The sequence below is a fragment of the Lotus japonicus genome, chromosome 1 (assembly GCF_012489685.1).
Source record: "Lotus japonicus ecotype B-129 chromosome 1, LjGifu_v1.2".
Taxonomy (NCBI): Eukaryota; Viridiplantae; Streptophyta; class Magnoliopsida; order Fabales; family Fabaceae; genus Lotus; species Lotus japonicus.
Genome location: NC_080041.1, coordinates 111,874,221 through 111,892,783, shown reverse-complemented (window position 1 = coordinate 111,892,783; position 18,563 = coordinate 111,874,221). Strand labels below are relative to the sequence as shown.

The following is an 18,563-nucleotide window of genomic DNA, read 5'->3' as shown; positions in this document are numbered from 1 at the left end:
GGTTATATAGTCATCAAGTGGATGATGATCTGACCTAAGTTTTTAGCTGTGAATGGGTTCGGAATTTTTTACATAACCATCAATCTGAGGTGAGAATTAGTGTCAGAGATATGGTAATCACCACATGTACACTATCATTGTTTTCGGTACCAATATATACAACTCAACCCTACCAGCACCTCCACAATGGCCTCCTCCACCTTCTCCAACTCCGAGTAATGCAACGTTTGTAACAAGAGCACGGTGGGCTTCGTCTCAAACTTCTGCTTCTCCATGTTCCTTTCACCCTGCCACTTCACTGTGTCATGCGCCACCGGCAACAGCCATTCCATCACCTCCCCCACGGAGCCGTACCACCGCTCCGCCACTTCCTTTCCTCCCTCCAAACCCTTATCCCATTTCAACCACTCACTCCTCAACTTGGCCCTCACCTTCCCTTTCAACCTCCCCGGCAACAAACCATACATCGCCGCGCGTGCGTCTTCCCCAATCGCCACCGTACAACGCATGCACCTGTCCACGAACAAAATCACGTTCGCGTACCTCCAAGAAAGCCCCGCTCCGCCCACTGTTGACGCCGGCGCCAGCCGCCAAACTCCATTATTCTTCACCACCTCTCCGCCGCGTGACAACGGCGGAAGCCGGTTGGGAAACCGAACCACCCCCGTCCTATTGCACTTCAAAACACTATTATTATTTCTCACGTGTTCGAAGAGACAAAGGTTCATCCGGTACAAGTCCCGGTTTTCCATCCGGCATGAGTCATGCTGGAGCGCCAGAGGATCTTCCCGAGAAGGCATGCCGGTACTAATCAGTGAACCGAAAACGGAACAAATCCGAGCGAAGACAATGAAGACAATCCTCGCCATGAGACCGACAACCTTGTCAAATGTGAGGCCCCAAAGCGAATTTTGCTTGTAATGTTCGACCTGCCGTTTAAGAGACACGATCCTGTCGTTGAAACTCTCCACCTTCACCTTGAGTCCGTGCCCGTGGCTGCTCCTCACGTGCCTCCACCGCTGGATCTTCCTCTCCGCAGCCTCCGCCTCCGATAACGATTCCAAAGCATTGTGAAGCTTCCTCGTCGCCGACACCAGTTTCTCCGTTTTCTCAATCACTCTCCCCACGTTCCGCGTGCCGAACTCCAGCTTCTTGATATCCACCGCGCCACTTTTCACTGCGTCGGAGGTGCGGAGACCGAGGCGGGAGACGGCGGCGGCGGCGAGGTTGAGATCCTCGAGGCGCTCAGCGCAGGCAAGGTTGAGGAGGAAGCAGTCGTCGCGGGAATTGAGGTGGGCCACACCTTTGGAGATGATGACGTGGCAGCGGAGGTTGTTGATCTCGGTTTCCGTGAGGGACTTGTAGAGGGAGAGGAGGCGGCACATGGTTTTTGCGGCGTCGAAGGCGAGGATGCCGAGGGTATCAGGCTCGTCGTAGAAGAAGATGCATGAGCATAGGTTCGTACCCTGACCACCAGGAGCCATGGCACTTCACGACGGTGCCCCTCCCTCTCTCTCTTTCTCAATCTTCCTTTAATTTGATTGATGGTTTCGTTAAAAATTGACAAATTCTATTTTCTTTTCCTTTTCGTTATTTCATTAACTTTTTCTTTCTTTCTTTGGCTGACGCATCCCTGTGCTGGGGTTTCGATCGTTGTTTTTTTTAATAAGTTAACAAGAAAAATTTAGTGCACAGCTAGTATTTTAACAAAATTATAAACAAAGTGAAACAAATTGATACTCCTATCTTCCAATACAATGTATATTCAAATTTTTGAAAATAATTATAGAGTAAAGCTATATTCGATTTGAATTAAAATTCGAACTAAGGATTATGATAGGGGAAATTATGATATAACAATTTCAGTTGTAATTGTTAGATATTAATCTAATATTTTTTTTAAAAGTATTTATTTATTTGAGCCTGCATATATAATTAATCATGTATTATAAGCATCTTAAAGAGTATCCACTTTTAAAGTGATTTATTTAGTATGAATTAAATTTTGAGATTTATATCATCTCACTTGGTATGAGTTCTAGCAATAGCTTCATGCAAGAATGTGGTGGTGTGCCGAAGCTACTAGAATCACCGAACGGGAATGCAAAGCAACGGCAGAAGATTTCTTTTAGGGACAAATTTCGCAGAACTATAGCTACACCCCGGTGAAGTCCGTGGAAACCCTTGTTGCTGAGAAGTAATTGGTTCCTTTTGAGTTGGTGGATGGAGACCGTTTTCGTCCCACATGCACTATTGATCCCTAGGTTTATCTTACGCTTTGTGCGTCATGGACGAGTGCTTTGGTTGTTAAACTGTTGGGAAATATGGTTTTGTTGTGATGCTTGAGAGGTTGACTATCTGGAAGCTTTCTGAAGGTTTTGACATGGTGGATGTCGGGCATGGTTTCTATGTTGTTAAGTGGAGTCCAAAGGGGACTTGAGTCTTGTAGAACTTATAGCCTTGAAGGTTTGGAGAGTAGACCTAGTGGAGTCCAAATGGAGCTTGAGTCTTGTAGAACTCATAGCCTTGAAGGTTTGGAGAGGGAGCTTCAAAGAGACCTTGCTCATATTCTGAAATAGGAGGAGCTTCTTGGGTTTCAAAAATCCAGAGAGTAGTGGGTTCTCTTTGGTGACCAAAATACTCGCTTCTTTCATACTCATAATATTGTGCGCCGCAAGTATAATAAGATTCAGGGTTTAGAACTAGACACGAGTGATTGGTGCATGAATCATAAAGTTTCAGATTGCAGCTCATGATTACTTTTGTTCCATTTTCTCCATGAAGGGGGAGCCTATCCATCAACCCCTTGTGATTAATAACATGCATTGGCTTTCTTTGAAGGAATCTCAAGATCTCTCTAAACCTATGGCAAAGGAGGAGGCGAGGAAGGCTATTATATCCATGAAATCCTTCAAAGCCTCAGGTCCAAATGGCTTCCAACCTTGTTGGTGATGATGATCTTTGGTATATGGTTCGTGATGCTTTTCATGGTGGGGATGTGGATTGTGTAAGGTTCACATAAGGTTTTCCTCTAAGAAGGAACATATTAGTTGATATTGTAACTGATTTTGCTTTGTTTCTATCTTGTAATTGGGTTTGGAGTACCCCTTGTACTCCATTTTATATTATTCATTGGCTTATCAAAAAAAAATTGATATGTTTTAATAATGAAAAAGACTATGGAAACAATGACACAAAGCTTAGAAGATAATGAAAATGTTGTGGAGCTCAAGATAAGGAAAGGAAGACAAGAAACGTGATTCAAAGCAATTGAGAAAGGCGAGAAAGCATCGGCTCGAGGACAAAGAAGAAGATCTACATGGAGATTATGATTATCAAGTCTCAGTCAGAGACCAAACAAAGCACTGCAAGAATGGATCAACAGAAAGCTACAGAAAAGGTAGACTAAACAGGTCAGGTCTTCACAAAGATGAAGATTGAGAAAAGAAGAGCAAGACTGACTCATACAAAAATGAGAAGAGCAAGACTAACTATTTTACAAGGCTAAGACAAAAGTAAAACCAAGGTGTCTACAAGGATAAAGCAGAGCAAAGAAGAGCAAGACCAAAGTCAAGCCAATGCTAAGAAGATCAAGATCCTGAATGCCTTGAGAATATGGTGATGAAAAGCTTAAGACAAGTTTTAAAACAAATAAGGCAATTATTCATTTTTTATACCTACTTTCTCTTTGGTCTTATTTCCACTCACATTTTTATCATCATGTTACCGATGATTATCATAATTGCTGCTAAATTCACTCTACCACCACCCCGGTTCGATTTGGAGCATGGAGCTTCAGAACACTGTGAAGATTGAGCTTAGGTTTGTGCGTTCGAATCGTTTCAGTTAGATCATGTAGCTTCGCAATCTCCAGAATTTCCAAAAAAACCTAGATGCGTGGCAGGTCCTTTCTTTCATCCAATCTCTTCTTTCTTGATTCAACTCCTTCGCCAAATCCCGATTTATTGAGTGAATGACTGGATAATTCTGATTTGAACTCAGTAATTCGGTGTTGATACACAAATTTGAACGCGTGTGATCGAATACATGTTTATTTGATTGTTTTTGTTTTTAATCTCTGTAGGTGGCTGGTAATTTATTTCATGATCCTAGTAGCAATCTAGAAACCTTGATATTGTGCTCTCAAACCTTACGAAACAAGGTAACTCTGTTGTTCTTCTATTTCCTAGTTCCTATTGATGTAGTTCATGGTTGTGCATGGTATATAATTTTGAACGTTGATTCTTTACTGTGAAATTCTTTCCCGGAAGGGATTCTTTTTCTTAACTATCGAGTTAATTGTTTTTGTATGAGCTAGTTTCAACGAGGCTCCGAGGAACACTCTTCCACAACATTCTGGCCATTGCGTGACGAATTAAATGCGAGTGAGTATCAATCCTTTTTTTTTTAGACAAATGTTAGTTGTTACTAATGTTAGTAAATTAGTCATCCTCAGGGTTTGAACCCTGGACCCTTCACCCTTTACCCTCCCAAACTCTTATGTCCCTTAACTCTTACCACTTGAGCTAACCTTCGGGGACGAGTGAGTATCTATCTTGGATTGGATTCCAAGCTTGAAATGGTGTTGTAGGGTGGGGTGAGCCACTAATTTTTTCTTTTGTTACTACATAGGATAGGACCAACTCACTGCCATGTCTATGGCGCTTTTGAGTCGTGTGCCTTCTTGCTCAAATGCCCTGCACTAACACTGAGTTCCATGATGGGGGAGATTGGCGTTATTCTTTAGAGGAAGATGATTTGTGTGTGGACTACGAAATTGACGCTTTAGAGCATAGATTATAAATATATGATCTTGTGGTGTAAAGATGATTAGTTTACTCCTTATATGTTATGTAGGTGGACTCTTGAATCTCTTGGTGCATTTGGAACCTAGGAGAAGTGCACTTGAAGAAGATTTCGAGGAGGAAGAAGAGAAAGAGGATAATGACCAGCCTATTGATGAGTTTGACGATGGGGAATATGATCAGAAGGTGCTTCCCTTTCTTTCCTAATCAAATATTCTTGGAATACGTGAGTTGTTCTAATTTTTTGGTTTAGTTATTGAATGATTTACAGGATTATTATTGTGGGTGAAGCCCTACAAGGGAAAGAAGGCTTGATACAGTGATAGTCATAGATACAGGTATTGTTCTTTCCTTTCTAGTGTTTCACAACTTCATATGAATTGATGTAGATGTGCATCTTGTTATTGAAAAAGCTTCTGTAGTACTTTTTTTCATTTGCCTATTGTTTTTTTAACTTCTTTTTGCTAGTGGAGAGTGTATCAAGGACGAAGTTGTATGATAATAATGTCATTGATAAGTAAAGCAGTGTTTCCAGCAAAACAACTAACATATTGAAGTGGGTAATATATGGTTGCAAAGTGGATCAAGCAGTGTTTCATAATTACTTTAAGTACAAGGAAAATATTTCAACAAACAAATTTCAGTAATTATATAAATTTTAGTTCTGTTTCTTTTTTCAATTTTAGGCTTGCAAGTAATTAGATAAACTAGTCTGCTTTCTAGCTACTTCCATCAAATTTTTTGATTGTCCAAATTTTTTCAATTTTATGCTTTTGTTTTCATGTTGGTTCCTACTCTTTCTTTTTCTATATCTTGGCTAAGGCATATGATCTGAAAGAAAAATCCACAAGGAATAAGGCTACTAGGAGGATGACACTTCATTGGACTTAAAAACTCTAGGTAGACAGTTGCATACTAGCATTAGTCTCTTACATAATTGAATGTTGGCTGTCTGATTTTCAAACTTTGAATTCTTTGTTTGAACTTTATTGACAGATGTAATTATTATTATGATCTTTCACAGAGAAGAACAAAAACTAGCTTTCAAAAATGGGGAGGTGAGATTTCTCTACTGGGATATTTTCGGCTCCTCTAGGTTCTGGTGGCCTTCCTATTCCTTATATTGATCATTTTGGTAACAACGCTGAGAAGTAGGATGTTGTATTCAGGTACATTTGAATAAATCTGATGTTATTTCTAATTATAGTGGTGAGAAAGTTCTACAAGTTTGTAGATTAAAGTTACGAGCAGAAACATTGTATGAGATTTCGTTTGGTGCAGAAACTTTGTATAAGATTTTGTTTTATTATACGCTCTTCAATATCTGTTAGCTCAACACATACTATAATCAATGTTATCATGTCCTTTCCATATTGTGGAGAAACTATTGGAACAGGTAAAAATAAAATTTTGGACTAAAGTGTGATCTTAACATTTATTAATAGTTGAGTTCTGCTATAATATTGCCTTGATTACATCTTGCGTGATTCTGAACTACATTTGGCTGAGAAGCAAAATTTCAGAAGATTGCATTTTGGGTACAATGCTCTGTTTTATGTCCATTGAGATCAATACATTACACAAAATGCAATGTAGTATTAGTTATGCTATTCAAACAAAATTCATTGTTTCTAAATTACTTTTTGATGACTATTGTCAAACACAATTCATTACTCTAAAGCACTTGCTGCTGAAAAGTGCATCTGCACTATGCATTCTACAGCTTTTTGCTTAGAATTGTTCATCTTCATCCTTAAGTAGTGAGCATGCTCATTGTTTCTTGAAATATAAAAATCTCATCATCATTCTTGATATTTTCAGGGATCTATCATTTGTGACAGCTGTGAAACTGATTTCTGGCGGTCCAAACTCCAAAGCCACCAACAAATGGGTTTAAATAGCCATTGCATACAATAACTTTTAGCGGCACTAGTAAACACTGGAAATTATCACCGCTAACGGATGTCGAGTTTTACCGGCCATTCATAACGTCTTTACCGGTGGCCGATATAATCATCGGCATAGCCTTTACCGACCCCGATACACTGGTGGAAAAGTCGTTGCGGCCCTTTTTATTACCACTAAAGACAATATTTATTGCCGATAAAAGTAATTTTTGTTGTAGTGTGTGAATGAACTATTATTCCGATAGTACATCAAGCAACTTAAAAAATTCCACTCATAAAAAATAATCTCTTTGTATGAAACATTGAATCACCTAGTGTTGTGGCTTCTACATATTTTGAAGTCCAAATATACTTTAGCAGTTTAGCCCTAAGTTGAATTTTTTTTTTTTTGAAATGCATAAGTTGAAAGTTGAATCTCTCACTTTATAGTTTAAGCAAGTTTTTTGTATCGAACTTATTATTCATACGTTATTTAAATTAGTCAATATTTATTTGACACTCCATTTATTTCTCTAATTTTATTTATATACTAGTACTTTTACCCGTGCGATGCACGGGGATTTTTATTTTTGTTTTTTGTGTTTTTTTAAGAAATTTTATGGATTAAAATAACTAAATTTGTTTAGATCCAAGAATTCCTAAATTTCCTTTAAGAAAAGAATTCATAAATTTTTTTTTTGGTAGTGATTCGTTTTTATTAGGTAAAATAGTTGAAAACACAAATATGATAGTATTAATAATATTAAATTTTTTATTTAGTGATTAACTAATATCAACTAAACACTAACTAATATGATGAATGTAGAATTTTGCAAATGACATATTAATAATTTAAAATTAGTAATATGAAAATTTAAATATTATTTAGAAAATTAATATGAAAATAAAAAAACTAATTCACTAAATTTCAACAGATGACATATCATAAAAACAAATTTTGAATGAGCAGGAGGATTGAAATCGTCAAATAGAATTTGAAGGGGAAGGGACAGTGAGAAGATTATTTTTTACATCGATATTGTATTTAATATCAAAACCACCACCATCAACTTTTTTGGATTAATATTAATACTAATAATTATTTAATTATTCATTCTAGAAATCAACACTAATTACGTGTGTCCATTTAAATCTGTAACTGATATGTATTTGATATTAACTATGATCCTAACAAATTTTTTTGAAAGTGAAAGGTTAGTCTGATGTTTATTTGACATTCATATCAAATTGAATGTTCAAACTCCTACCTCTAATTGCTAAAGATTATTTTGGCGAGTAATTTTTGAATCTATACAAATTTAATGTTAAAACATCCACCTCTATGTTGTTAATAAATATTTAAATATTCTAAAACAATGAACTAATTTAAATATTTTTAGTTTATCTTTCCGGTATAAAAAGAAAAACTGAACTAATTGATCATGTCTTATAGAATTTAATAACTGAAAATTTTATTTTATTTCAAACATGAAAGACAAATAGTTGTAGGTGAAAGGGTTAATGATTTTTTTTTTAGCATTGATATTATAGAGTGCAAAGGCTCAAACACTATATTAATTTATAATAAGAACATATGGAGTACTATAAAGTCATACTTAAATACCATGTTAAAGGATTTAAATTTGTAACTGTTATATAATTATTGATGCTTATGCGCCTTTATTATCATTAGTATGACTCACTCAAGTCCCACAAAAATCATGTGCTTTTTTAATTCCCTAATTAATATTAATTCATAATAAGTAACTACTACTAAATTATATATAAACACATTTAAATGACACAATTGGAGAGGAAAAAGTTTTTTTGCAGTTGAGCCAATTAATTTAGTATTAAGACCGGTAATATCGATGTGCAATTTAAAAAATACAATTGTAAAGATTGTAAAGGTAGCTCTAGGAGCATAAGCATGAATTTCAACCCACATTTAAGTGAATAAGTCTCACATCTCTTTTACCTCCCAACTTTCATCCTCCCTTAGCATTTGTATATGTTTTTCCATCCCGCACACATCAAATGACAGACTTGGTCCTATCTATCCAACTAATGGAGACACATACTCACCAATCTCATTAGGCAGCATGGATGTTCTCATAACAATAAGATACAACATGTACTCTAATAACAATTTTCTTCCTTCTCTAAAACTTAAACCCCTTTCGCTATATGTTTCCTCTTCACATGAGACAGGGTTATAACATAGATATGTTGCAATATGCCATAGAAGAATGCTTTTCAGAACTTTGTCACCCCTACGAACACAAAATCTCTTCTTCCGTGATGACCTTTATCTTATTTATAAAGTGCTGAAAGATAATTCCCTCCAGATCAGGAGTAACAATCTTGCGGTTACTGCCATTGTGCGTATACTTTTCATCAGACTGCCAAACACCTTTAATCAATGGAGAAAGACAATAGTACTTGCATGCTTTCCTTTCAAATCCCTTTATGTAGCTGAGGCCAACCTCGAATCATTGTTTTCTAGCTTTCAATAAGTGTACTTATACTGGTGTAGTCGTGTAGGTCATACAAACATTTTCTAATATACACTAAGATGTCAAAAACTCAAAATAGCAATAAAAATGTTGTTTTCTGCAACATTTCAATAATAATGCCTCTTTTATTTAATACTAATTCAGTAGTTAGAGATAGTGTTGCTGACCTCCAAGTGATTGATCAGATGAGAACAATCTCAACCTAAAGGCCCCACATATATTTCCCCGCTTGAAGAAAAGTACCTGTGATATCAAAATACAGAAGCATAGCCTTGAGATATGAATTAAAATGCTACAATAGCAGCAAAAGAGAAACAAAATTACAGTTGCAAATGGCTAAACGAAGAAATCAAAATGATTCAGTTCACAAAATAGGCATAAGAGCAACTAATGGAAGAGTTCCAAGGATGCTGCAAAAGTTTTTGAGCTTGCTCAACTTCGCTCTTGGAATTGGCTGAAAGCTAGCTCCAAAAACTTTCACTTTTTCTTTTTATGAATGGATTGCTGAACCTGAATACTGTCTGAAAATCTATAGCTGTGCTTTTGTGCTGTTTTGTTAATTTAGGAGATCATTTTGCTGCACCTATAAGCTTGCGTGCTGCAGCAGATTTTGTGAGATGGTGGACCTACTTGCTAAGCTGAAGTAGGCGCTGTTTGAGCTTGGAAGGGGCTGTCTTTTCTGAATTAGACAGAGGCATTGGCTTTGTCTTTTGGCTGTTTTATTCTGTTTCTTTTTTCTTTTTTCCTAGCAGTAGTAACAGATTGTTATGTTCTTCTCTTATATTTTCCTTTTTTTCTTCCCTTTCCCCTGTATTTTCTCCACTCTTTGTACAGGGTTGGGGTACTCCTAGTACCCCCATATATTCAATTTTACTTATAAAAAAAAACTAATGGAAGAGTTGCACATGCTCACTTAAAGTAGAAGAATTGCGCAGCTCTCCAAATGCCTATTCAACATACAGAAGGGAAAACAAAAGACAATCAATGGTGGTGAAACTAAGGGAAAAAAACCAAAGAACGAAAGGAGTAGAAATGAAACGGTAAGAACAATCTATGGTAGTAAAAAAACAAAACCAAAGAAAGGAAGGGAGTAGAAACGAAACGATAAGAACAAACCATGGAAGACTTGCACATGATCACCGAAAGTAGAAGAATTTTGTACAGGTGCCACCAATCATTCAAACACAAATAAACTAATAAACCAATCTATATACAAATTTTAAAATATAGGATACTGATGAGAAACATATATACCCAAACAAATAGGAGTTTGCTTTGCGATATTCCACATGCATAGTCTAAGTCAGCATTCACATTATGGCTGTAGTTTCCATAGTAAGAAGAGTATCATCATAACAAAACATTAATTCAATCAGATTGAACATATAGAAAGAATTCAACTACATCAATGAAGATAGTTGTAGGGGCATTCTCGTTCCCATCTGCAACAAATTCGTTTCCAGTTTTGTTTCCTTTTAGAATCCGGTCACTTAATATATGATCAACCCATGTTAAATATGATGAATGAATCAAACTATGAAAGGGAAAATTGAACAAAAAGTAAGGAAGAAAGCTCAATAAAAATAAAAATAGAAATAAAAATAAAGAACAGAAAATGGGTACAGAACCTATCTATCCTGATGGAGATGAAAGCTCTCAATCCCAACCTAAGAAGAACTGGATGCGTCGATAGAAATAAGTTGTGGTTCAAAGAAGAACTCAAATTGAAGAATTCTGCCACCTAAGAACCAAATGAGAAGAAGAAAATAGGGAGAAATTAGAAGGAAGAACTCAAATTGCAGAAAGAAAGCGTTAGAATAAAGGTGTTTACCGGTGTTGCAATAATGAAGGATAAGAACGCGTGCATCACTTGGTTCGACTGAGGAAGAAGTAATGGTGGTATATGGAAGAAAGAAAATCAAACTGAGGAAAACGTTACACAGGAGGAAGTAATTCACGAACGCTAACGGAAAAATGAGGATAAAACGTTTCAGAAGGGCAAAAGCCAACCCATGGTCATAATATTGTTCTGTCTTGGTAGCTAGCTAGCTAGCTAGCTAAGGTTATGCTTGGAACTCGGCACCTGGCTCATCTACGAAAGAAACATCAAACTAATCTTGACGTTTCCCGTTACTCATTAGATATTTAATTATGTAAATTCAATTAATATTCACTCAATTATTCATGCTGATGAAGATCAGGTGTATATTAATGGGCCGCATGATGAGAGTGACGTACATTTGTCTCTTTGATATCTGCAATGACTTCTATAAATAAAAATAACATTGGCCTTGTGATATTTCAATGCTGGAAATGTCTGTGTTAGAATATCATATATATGTTTCTTCTTTAACTATTTAACCTCAAGCTCGAAAAAAATTATTGAGAACTATCTACCATTGCACCATCCTTTATTTGATTTGAGTTCTTACATAAGATTTAGGATATCATGAACGATAAAAGTTGCTCAAATAATGCTACCAAGAGCAAGTATAAAATACCACTCTCAATTTTCTTCAAAGATGCAAGGTACTACTATCATGTGTATCATTTCATCTGTATTTGTTTTGAAAAACATGGTGGTGCTAGCTACAAAAATATGGCATGATATAATTTTATAGAATACTAACATTTAGTTTTGTTATTCTGAATCTAGACTTGTTTTCAAGTTCGATTCCCTTGCAAAGGAGATACTAGGGATTGCATTCCCCTCTGCCCTGGCTATAGCTGCTGATCCTATTGCTTCTCTGATAGAAACAGCATTCATAGGCCACTTAGGTACCTTTTCTCTTCACCAGAATGTAATTTGCTATATCAGAGTTTTCTGCATTATTGGCTTGATAATGTGATTTCATTTTTCATATGTTTAGGGCCGGTGCAGCTTGCTGCTGCTGGAGTTGCCATTGCTTTGTTTAACCAAGCATCAAAAGTTACCATATTCCCTCTAGTTAGTATCACAACTTCCTTTGTGGCCGAGGAAGATACCCTTGAAAAAAACAATACCACAGCAATGGAAAAGAAACCAATTGAGAATATCATGGACAAGTCAAAAGATGTAGCTTTACCTCAAGATATAGAAGAATATGCATCCGAAGAGAAGAATGAGACTCCAACGCAAGTTTTGGCTGCAAGTGTTGAGCTCATCGAAAAAAGTACTGAACATGAAACAAATAATGGAGATGGTACATGCATAATTTTGATAATATGCATTAATTTGTTGGATGTTGACACTTCAGTTCATTCATAATTGATTTTTTTACCAGGTACCAATACAAGTAATTCAAACTCAGGAAGGAAGAAGCGACACATATCTTCAGCATCAACAGCACTGCTTTTTGGCTTAATCCTTGGCCTTATCCAAGCTGCAACCCTTCTATTTGCAGCAAAACCTCTACTACGTGTAATGGGTCTAAAATCTGTAGGTATCATAACAATATATATATAGGTTATCTTACATCATTATAGTAATACATTTGTCTAAGCTTTTACTAAGTGGAGCTATTTCACCTGTGAGTAGAATTCTCCAACACTCATCCCAGCAGAGAAATACTTGAAATTGAGATCCTTAGGCGCTCCTCCAATGCTTCTCTCCTTGGCCATGCAAGGAATATTTCGAGGTTTCAAGGATACAACAACTCCTTTATATGTCATTGGTAAGTTGAAACGATCCATTGCCTAAATAGAATAAAGCCTTATTAAGAGATGTGAGATCGAGCATGGAAAGGCCTAAATTAAAAAGCTTGTAAGTCAAACTTAAAACATACCAAGTTGGATAATCCGCAGCAGAGATTCTCTACAGTTGTCTCCTACACAATTATAGGCCCTTGATTTTTATAATTAATTAATGGTTAGGATTAATCTAAACAAAAAATAGTTTATTTCTGAGTTTATTATGATTTAATTTATTGGCTGCAGAGAATCTAAACCCAAAACATACTCTGCATAAAATTAATTGTTAATTGGTTTGATTGTTATGTTTGAACTTTGAACATATGGAAAACAGAAGGAACTCGATCCAAATAAGTTGTGGGAGATCGATCCTCTATTTATAAATTTGTCACTATTGCGCCTAACTTGTTTCATTTTTATATATGGTTTTGGATAGTTTTGGGGTATTCAGTGAAAATTGCTTTGGACCCTGTACTTATTTATGCCTTTAAATGGGGCCTCAATGGTGCAGCCATTTCACATGTGTTTTCCCAGTAAGTCTGTGTTTGTCATATTCTTACAATGTTACTTCAAACATTTTTGTCAGGAAAACTAACTTAAAGATTTGATGAACCGCTTTTAGGTACATGATGGCATTGGTCCTCTTGTTGATATTGCTGACAAAAGTAGTTCTCATGCCTCCAAGCATCAAGGATTTGCAGTTTTCCAGGTTTCTTAAAAATGGTATGAATGTGATATGATGGAGAGCAATAAACATAGCATGCTGGAGGCCTGGAGCCTATATCAATATTCAAATCTCACTCTACATAAATAATAATCAAACATAAGTCCTATGTTATAATATATATGAATTTGATCTATCAACTTACTTAGTTTTGTGTTTCCAATTTGAACAGGAGGTATGCTATTCGCCAAAGTAGTAGCAGTAACATTTTGTGTGACCCTGGCAGCCTCATTAGCTTCAAGGTTAGGCTCAATTCAAATGGCTGCATTCCAAACCTGCCTGCAAGTTTGGTTGACATCGTCCCTTTTATCTGATGGTTTGGCTATTGCCGTACAGGTACCTACACAAACTGCAAATGAGTTACATGTACATTTTTCTGTATTGATGAAAAATCAAATATTATTTTCCATGGTCCACAGGCAATTCTAGCCTCTTCCTTTGCTGAGAAAGACTATGATAAGGTTGTTGCTGCTACAACACGCACGTTACAGATGACTCTTGTTCTAGGGTTAGGGCTTTCTCTTGTTGGAAGTTGTTTGTACTTTGGAGCTGGAATGTTTTCCGAAAGTGGTCCTGTTGTGCACTTAATCAGAATAGCCGTCCCGGTATATATTTATCATTCTTCACTTATATTCTGTTCAACACTTTCTTTTTAATTCAATGTAAGATTTGTTTTTGTTTTTAACTCAGGCTTTAATTTCTTTTTATTCTATTAGTTTGTTGCTGCTACACAACCCATCAATGCATTAGCCTTCGTCTTCGATGGTGTGAACTATGGAGCCTCTGATTTTGCATACTCTGCATACTCAATGGCAAGTTCACATGCCCTTTTTCTTGTTCTTTTTTCATAATGCTTCATTCATCTCTACCCAAATTCATAATTAAAAATAACTGCGCCGGCCCTTTCTTCAGGTGATGGTCTCATTTGCAACTATTGCTTCATTGTTCCTTCTTTATAAAAGCAACGGTTTCATTGGGATCTGGATTGCACTAACCATTTATATGACTCTTCGCATGTTTGCTGGTTTATTCAGGTAAACTTTCCTGCAACCTTAAAATCTAATACTTGCATTTGATTCACAGCAGAAAAATAACTAATTAATTAAAATATCTTATTATAAATTTCTCATATATATGTGATCTTCTTGCTTCAAAGATTTCATAAACGTACATGTCAAATGCATATGCAGGATGGGAACATGTTCAGGACCTTGGCGTTTTCTTAGGGGCTACTGACCGTCTTAATGACAAGGAGGACAGTAAATTTCATTGTAGACCAACACATGTCCATACTACATTTCATAATTAATTTTAAGACTCTTGTCACCTCCTACAGTAAATTCATTGTAGACCAACATATGTAATTCCAACCGTCATTTTGATGCTTTCCCAAATACACTTTTACTCATGCCATTGATATGGTTAAAAGTACAGCAATCACATTTCTCTCCCTTTGATGTATCCTTGTTGGGGTGTTTTAGACGTGGTAATTGAAAACAAAACGCTCAAAAATATGTTGTATATTTTTTTTGAGAAAGTCAGGAATAATTTTTTTAGAGGAGGTACCTAAACACAGTACAAATAAGTAGAGAGTGATTCTGAAAACCATGTAAACGACATTAAGAGAAACAAACTGCAACTGCAATAAGTCAATAACAATATTAAGAGGAAAAAAAGATAAAGATGCTAAATAGCATGTACTAAGTACAAACTCCAGCTCGGATTTCCTAAGTCATACTTAAAGCATGATAAAGTTCAAAAGCCTGGCTCGACTCCAACTTACCGGAATCACGACTAAGCAAACACTACTGAAACAAGATGATTTAACATTATATAAATAACATTATCTTTCAAATGCTAAGCTCTCTTCTTGCAATATCATCAAGGAAAGCCAAAACATCAAGCATAACTCTGTAGAGCACTCTTGCACCCTTAAAGGCCCTGATTCTTATTGCCAAATACTATTGGTCGTCTTCACTTGTCTCCACCAAGGAAATTGTCAGATGGTCATCTTCACTTGCTTGTTGAAAGTCATTAGGGAGTGATAGTAAACTCTCTCTATACAATCCATATAGTATCATATGGGGTATGGGCTCTGTGCTCTGATCAAGAAGCCGCCATCCTTTGTCATCAACTATCATTAATCTTCCAGACCCATGTGAACAAAAAAATTCACCATGTTTGGTGAAACATATTGGATAAATGACACCGCGAGAAATGTTACAAGTAGAAAAAACAAATAACTTAGTCCAAGATGTCTGCACTTTATAGTCTTTCATCATCCAAATCTCAGCCGTTGAAGTCTTATCACCCGGGTAACATAGGCTGAGACATTCTCCCATGACCCTCAAATGATACCAAAATTCTAATTCCGTGACTAAAACTTGTGGCAAAGGAATTTCAGAAAAATTCCTCTTTACCAAATCAAAGGATATAATTACATGATGATCAGTTTCATAAGAGGTAACCAACCAATGCAGGGCGTCGTTAAAAAAGGTCGCAATTTTGAGATCATCAGAACCCATATCCACATATTGAGCATAAGTACCCTCCTGGTCAAACCAGGAATTTGTTTTCATGGAAAAAATGCGAATGGTAGTATGAATATTATCTGCTTGGTCTGGATCTACTTCAAAAACGCCCAAAGGAATCACGTCAATAAGAACGAGCAAGTACTCATCCGTTGATCTGTCATACCCAAAGCCAGTTAGATATAGAGCAATCATCTCATCAAGGTCGTCTGCAATTCTTCTGTGGACACCAGTTGATGGATTCCATACAATGACATCACCATGTGGATAGGCTACAAGAATAAACCCTCTACATGAACCCAAGAACTCAACATAACTAGGGGGGTCAGGTCCAAAAACACTATATTCCTCACGGGGTGTCGGAAGCGGAAATTTGAGGTTTACTACACAAGACTCAGAATTGTGAAATGATGCTGCATCTACATCTATGGACTCAATTTTAGAATCGTTACCTTTTGTAAGACAGCGGTGGTTGGGTGAAGCAGCTAGGTCATAGTGAGATTTACCAAATTTGGGATCGGAAATCAGAGAGCACCACGATTTGCGAACGCATTTGAAACGGACGAGAGATCTCACCGGTAACCTCAGCAAAATTTGAACGAACAAATCGTGAGGAAGATTGTAAAACATAGAGAGGCTTTTTGTGTTATTTTGTCGTTGTTCGTTCATCTTTCTTCGCTGAAAATTATCTTCTCAAGTGAGTGATGCTCAATTTGAACGATGAAGAAGAAGACCATTTGTCAATTGAATTGAATACCACCGCAGAATCCACCAATCATATTCTACCACCCTTGACTCAATTGCAGAAACCCTAGGAATCCAGAATAGTTTGAATAGCCTCTGCCTACTCTTAACTCACTCACTTGAATAAACGTGTGGAGTGGAGTAAGAATATGTTAATATAGTGCATTGTAGCCTCACAATTTTGCTGAAAAACTGCACATATAATGGCTTGTTTGATTTCTTTTTTGGTTTTCTGAATTTAAAAAATGTTTTCAGAAATAATTAAAATTCTATTTTTCACATAAAAAAATTGTAAATGTAAAATATATTAATTTACAAAATTAAAACCAGAAAATAAAAACAGTTAGATATTTTCTTATTTTATTTTTACAAACCGAATAAGATTTGTTTTTAAAATAGTTTTTGAATGAAGATTATGACATACAAGTTTTTCAAAATAGAAATGAGTTTTCAAAAACAGCTAACAAACAAAATTTAAGGGTATATTTAATTATGCTCTGGTTTTTTTGTAAAACTATTTTATAAAATAATTTTAAAAACTGTTTTGAAAAAAACTATAATAAATCTGTTTGGTAACATTAATTTAAAAATAATTTTATAAATCAAAAACAAAATTTTAGTTGTTTAGGTTGAGAAAATAAAAAAATTGTAATATTAAGATTGTGTTATTAATGAGAAAAGTAAATAGCAGATTGAAAATATAAAGTAGATAATAAACACAACTTCTTTTTTTTTTTTTTTGGGTTACATCAAGGAAAGAAAGAACAAACTAAGAAACTATATCATGGCAAAGTAAAGGCACCACCGATGTCGGGGGAAGGCTCCAAACTTTCCAATCCCAGCCTTCCTGAACCGCAAGCTTTGCTAGTGCATCCGCAACCACATTCCGATCCCGGGGCACATAACTAAGCGTGACATCCCAATCCCTAGCAAGCAAGGCTCTAACCATGCTGATTTCCTGGCCATGCCAGTGATCTTGCACATCACTATTGTTGAGTATCACTTGCTGTAATACCAAGCAATCCACATGGCAAATAATCGTCCGGTGTCCAAGTTCCCAGGTGTGAACTAGCCCTCGGTGGAGCGCTGCGAGTTCCGCCTGGAACGCGTTTCCAGTCCCCAAAGCCATGGAGAAACCTGAGAGCCATCGACCATGTCTGTCTCGGAGAACCCCGCCACAACTTTTAGTTGTTCCGGATTTTTTCTAAAATTGAAAATGACAAATAGCTTTGAAAACTAATCAATGCAGCTTTGCCTCCCCTTGATTTTAGTAACCTTGAGGAATGTGTGCATTGTATTGTATTAGAGGAAAATTCACAAGAACAAATGGGAAGGATTATACAACAAGTAAAGAACTTTAGGAGTTAATTTATACTGATAATTTTTAAATAACTGTAGAAAATTTGGCATTGATAATTTGCTGCATGAGGATCACAATATATTTATCCATTTATTTATCTATACCTATATCTATAGTGCAGCCTTAAGGATAAATATGTAAATTAATAATTCAATACACATGGATTAATATTTTCTCATGGTCATATATGTAAATTTGTGAGTAATTAATTATGAAAGCAATCCTATCCACTGATTTCTTCTAATTTTAACCGTTAATCCTTGAACCTTTTCTTGCTGGAACAATTTGTGTGGTCTTTCCTTATTCTAGATTTTCACGTTTCTCATAA

At 36.1% G+C, this 18,563-nt stretch overlaps 4 protein-coding genes and 2 long non-coding RNA genes across 13 annotated transcripts; 2 read left to right on the top strand and 4 right to left on the bottom strand.

Annotated features, from left to right (window-relative positions):
- Positions 1 to 134: 134 nt before the first annotated feature.
- On the bottom strand, positions 135 to 1,484 carry LOC130719333 (protein PSK SIMULATOR 2-like). Its single transcript, XM_057569961.1, has one exon. It carries the CDS (start codon positions 1,482 to 1,484, stop codon positions 135 to 137), a length of 1,350 nt encoding a protein of 449 aa, XP_057425944.1.
- A 1,727-nt stretch (positions 1,485 to 3,211) lies between these two features.
- On the top strand, positions 3,212 to 7,170 carry LOC130729274 (uncharacterized). 7 transcript variants are annotated; one of them, XR_009015950.1, is made up of 8 exons: positions 3,212 to 3,904; positions 4,085 to 4,162; positions 4,319 to 4,385; positions 4,858 to 4,991; positions 5,077 to 5,143; positions 5,628 to 5,705; positions 5,802 to 5,974; positions 6,627 to 7,170. It is a non-coding gene; the product is annotated as an uncharacterized LOC130729274 (long non-coding RNA). The 7 variants fall into 7 exon arrangements; XR_009015949.1 differs by having other exon boundaries at positions 5,059 to 5,143; positions 5,830 to 5,974; XR_009015947.1 differs by having other exon boundaries at positions 5,830 to 5,974; positions 6,627 to 7,169.
- A 1,578-nt stretch (positions 7,171 to 8,748) lies between these two features.
- Positions 8,749 to 11,339, bottom strand: LOC130729276 (uncharacterized). Of its 2 annotated transcripts, none has more exons than XR_009015952.1 (3): positions 11,039 to 11,339; positions 10,836 to 10,948; positions 8,749 to 10,154 (listed from the first exon to the last, which is right to left on the bottom strand). It is a non-coding gene; the product is annotated as an uncharacterized LOC130729276 (long non-coding RNA). The 2 variants fall into 2 exon arrangements; XR_009015951.1 differs by having other exon boundaries at positions 8,749 to 9,450; positions 11,039 to 11,333.
- A 198-nt stretch (positions 11,340 to 11,537) lies between these two features.
- Positions 11,538 to 15,146, top strand: LOC130729272 (protein DETOXIFICATION 43-like). Its single transcript, XM_057580961.1, has 12 exons — positions 11,538 to 11,736; positions 11,864 to 11,985; positions 12,078 to 12,389; positions 12,471 to 12,625; positions 12,725 to 12,860; positions 13,313 to 13,409; positions 13,499 to 13,599; positions 13,773 to 13,936; positions 14,020 to 14,205; positions 14,317 to 14,412; positions 14,513 to 14,634; positions 14,791 to 15,146. Exons 1-12 carry the CDS (start codon positions 11,657 to 11,659, stop codon positions 14,834 to 14,836), a joined length of 1,617 nt encoding a protein of 538 aa, XP_057436944.1. The 5' UTR covers positions 11,538 to 11,656; the 3' UTR covers positions 14,837 to 15,146.
- A 94-nt stretch (positions 15,147 to 15,240) lies between these two features.
- LOC130729273 (F-box/kelch-repeat protein At3g23880-like) lies at positions 15,241 to 17,013 on the bottom strand. Its single transcript, XM_057580962.1, has one exon. The coding sequence runs from the start codon at positions 16,798 to 16,800 to the stop codon at positions 15,562 to 15,564; it is 1,239 nt and encodes a 412-aa protein (XP_057436945.1). The 5' UTR covers positions 16,801 to 17,013; the 3' UTR covers positions 15,241 to 15,561.
- Positions 17,014 to 17,644: 631 nt separating this feature from the next.
- LOC130719326 (uncharacterized) lies at positions 17,645 to 18,004 on the bottom strand. Its single transcript, XM_057569950.1, has one exon. It carries the CDS (start codon positions 18,002 to 18,004, stop codon positions 17,645 to 17,647), a length of 360 nt encoding a protein of 119 aa, XP_057425933.1.
- Positions 18,005 to 18,563: the final 559 nt, after the last annotated feature.

Excerpts from the sequence above, each read along its gene's own strand:
- LOC130719333 (XM_057569961.1), bottom strand. The coding sequence starts at position 1,484 with ATGGCTCCTGGTGGTCAGGGTACGAACCTATGCTCATGCATCTTCTTC.
- LOC130729272 (XM_057580961.1), top strand. The coding sequence starts at position 11,657 with ATGAACGATAAAAGTTGCTCAAATAATGCTACCAAGAGCAAGTATAAA. Across the intron at positions 12,626-12,724 it reads GTGTAATGGGTCTAAAATCT|AATTCTCCAACACTCATCCC; the intron begins GTAGGTATCATA and ends ACCTGTGAGTAG. Across the intron at positions 13,600-13,772 it reads TTCCAGGTTTCTTAAAAATG|GAGGTATGCTATTCGCCAAA; the intron begins GTATGAATGTGA and ends CAATTTGAACAG.
- LOC130729273 (XM_057580962.1), bottom strand. The coding sequence starts at position 16,800 with ATGAACGAACAACGACAAAATAACACAAAAAGCCTCTCTATGTTTTAC.
- LOC130719326 (XM_057569950.1), bottom strand. The coding sequence starts at position 18,004 with ATGGCTTTGGGGACTGGAAACGCGTTCCAGGCGGAACTCGCAGCGCTC.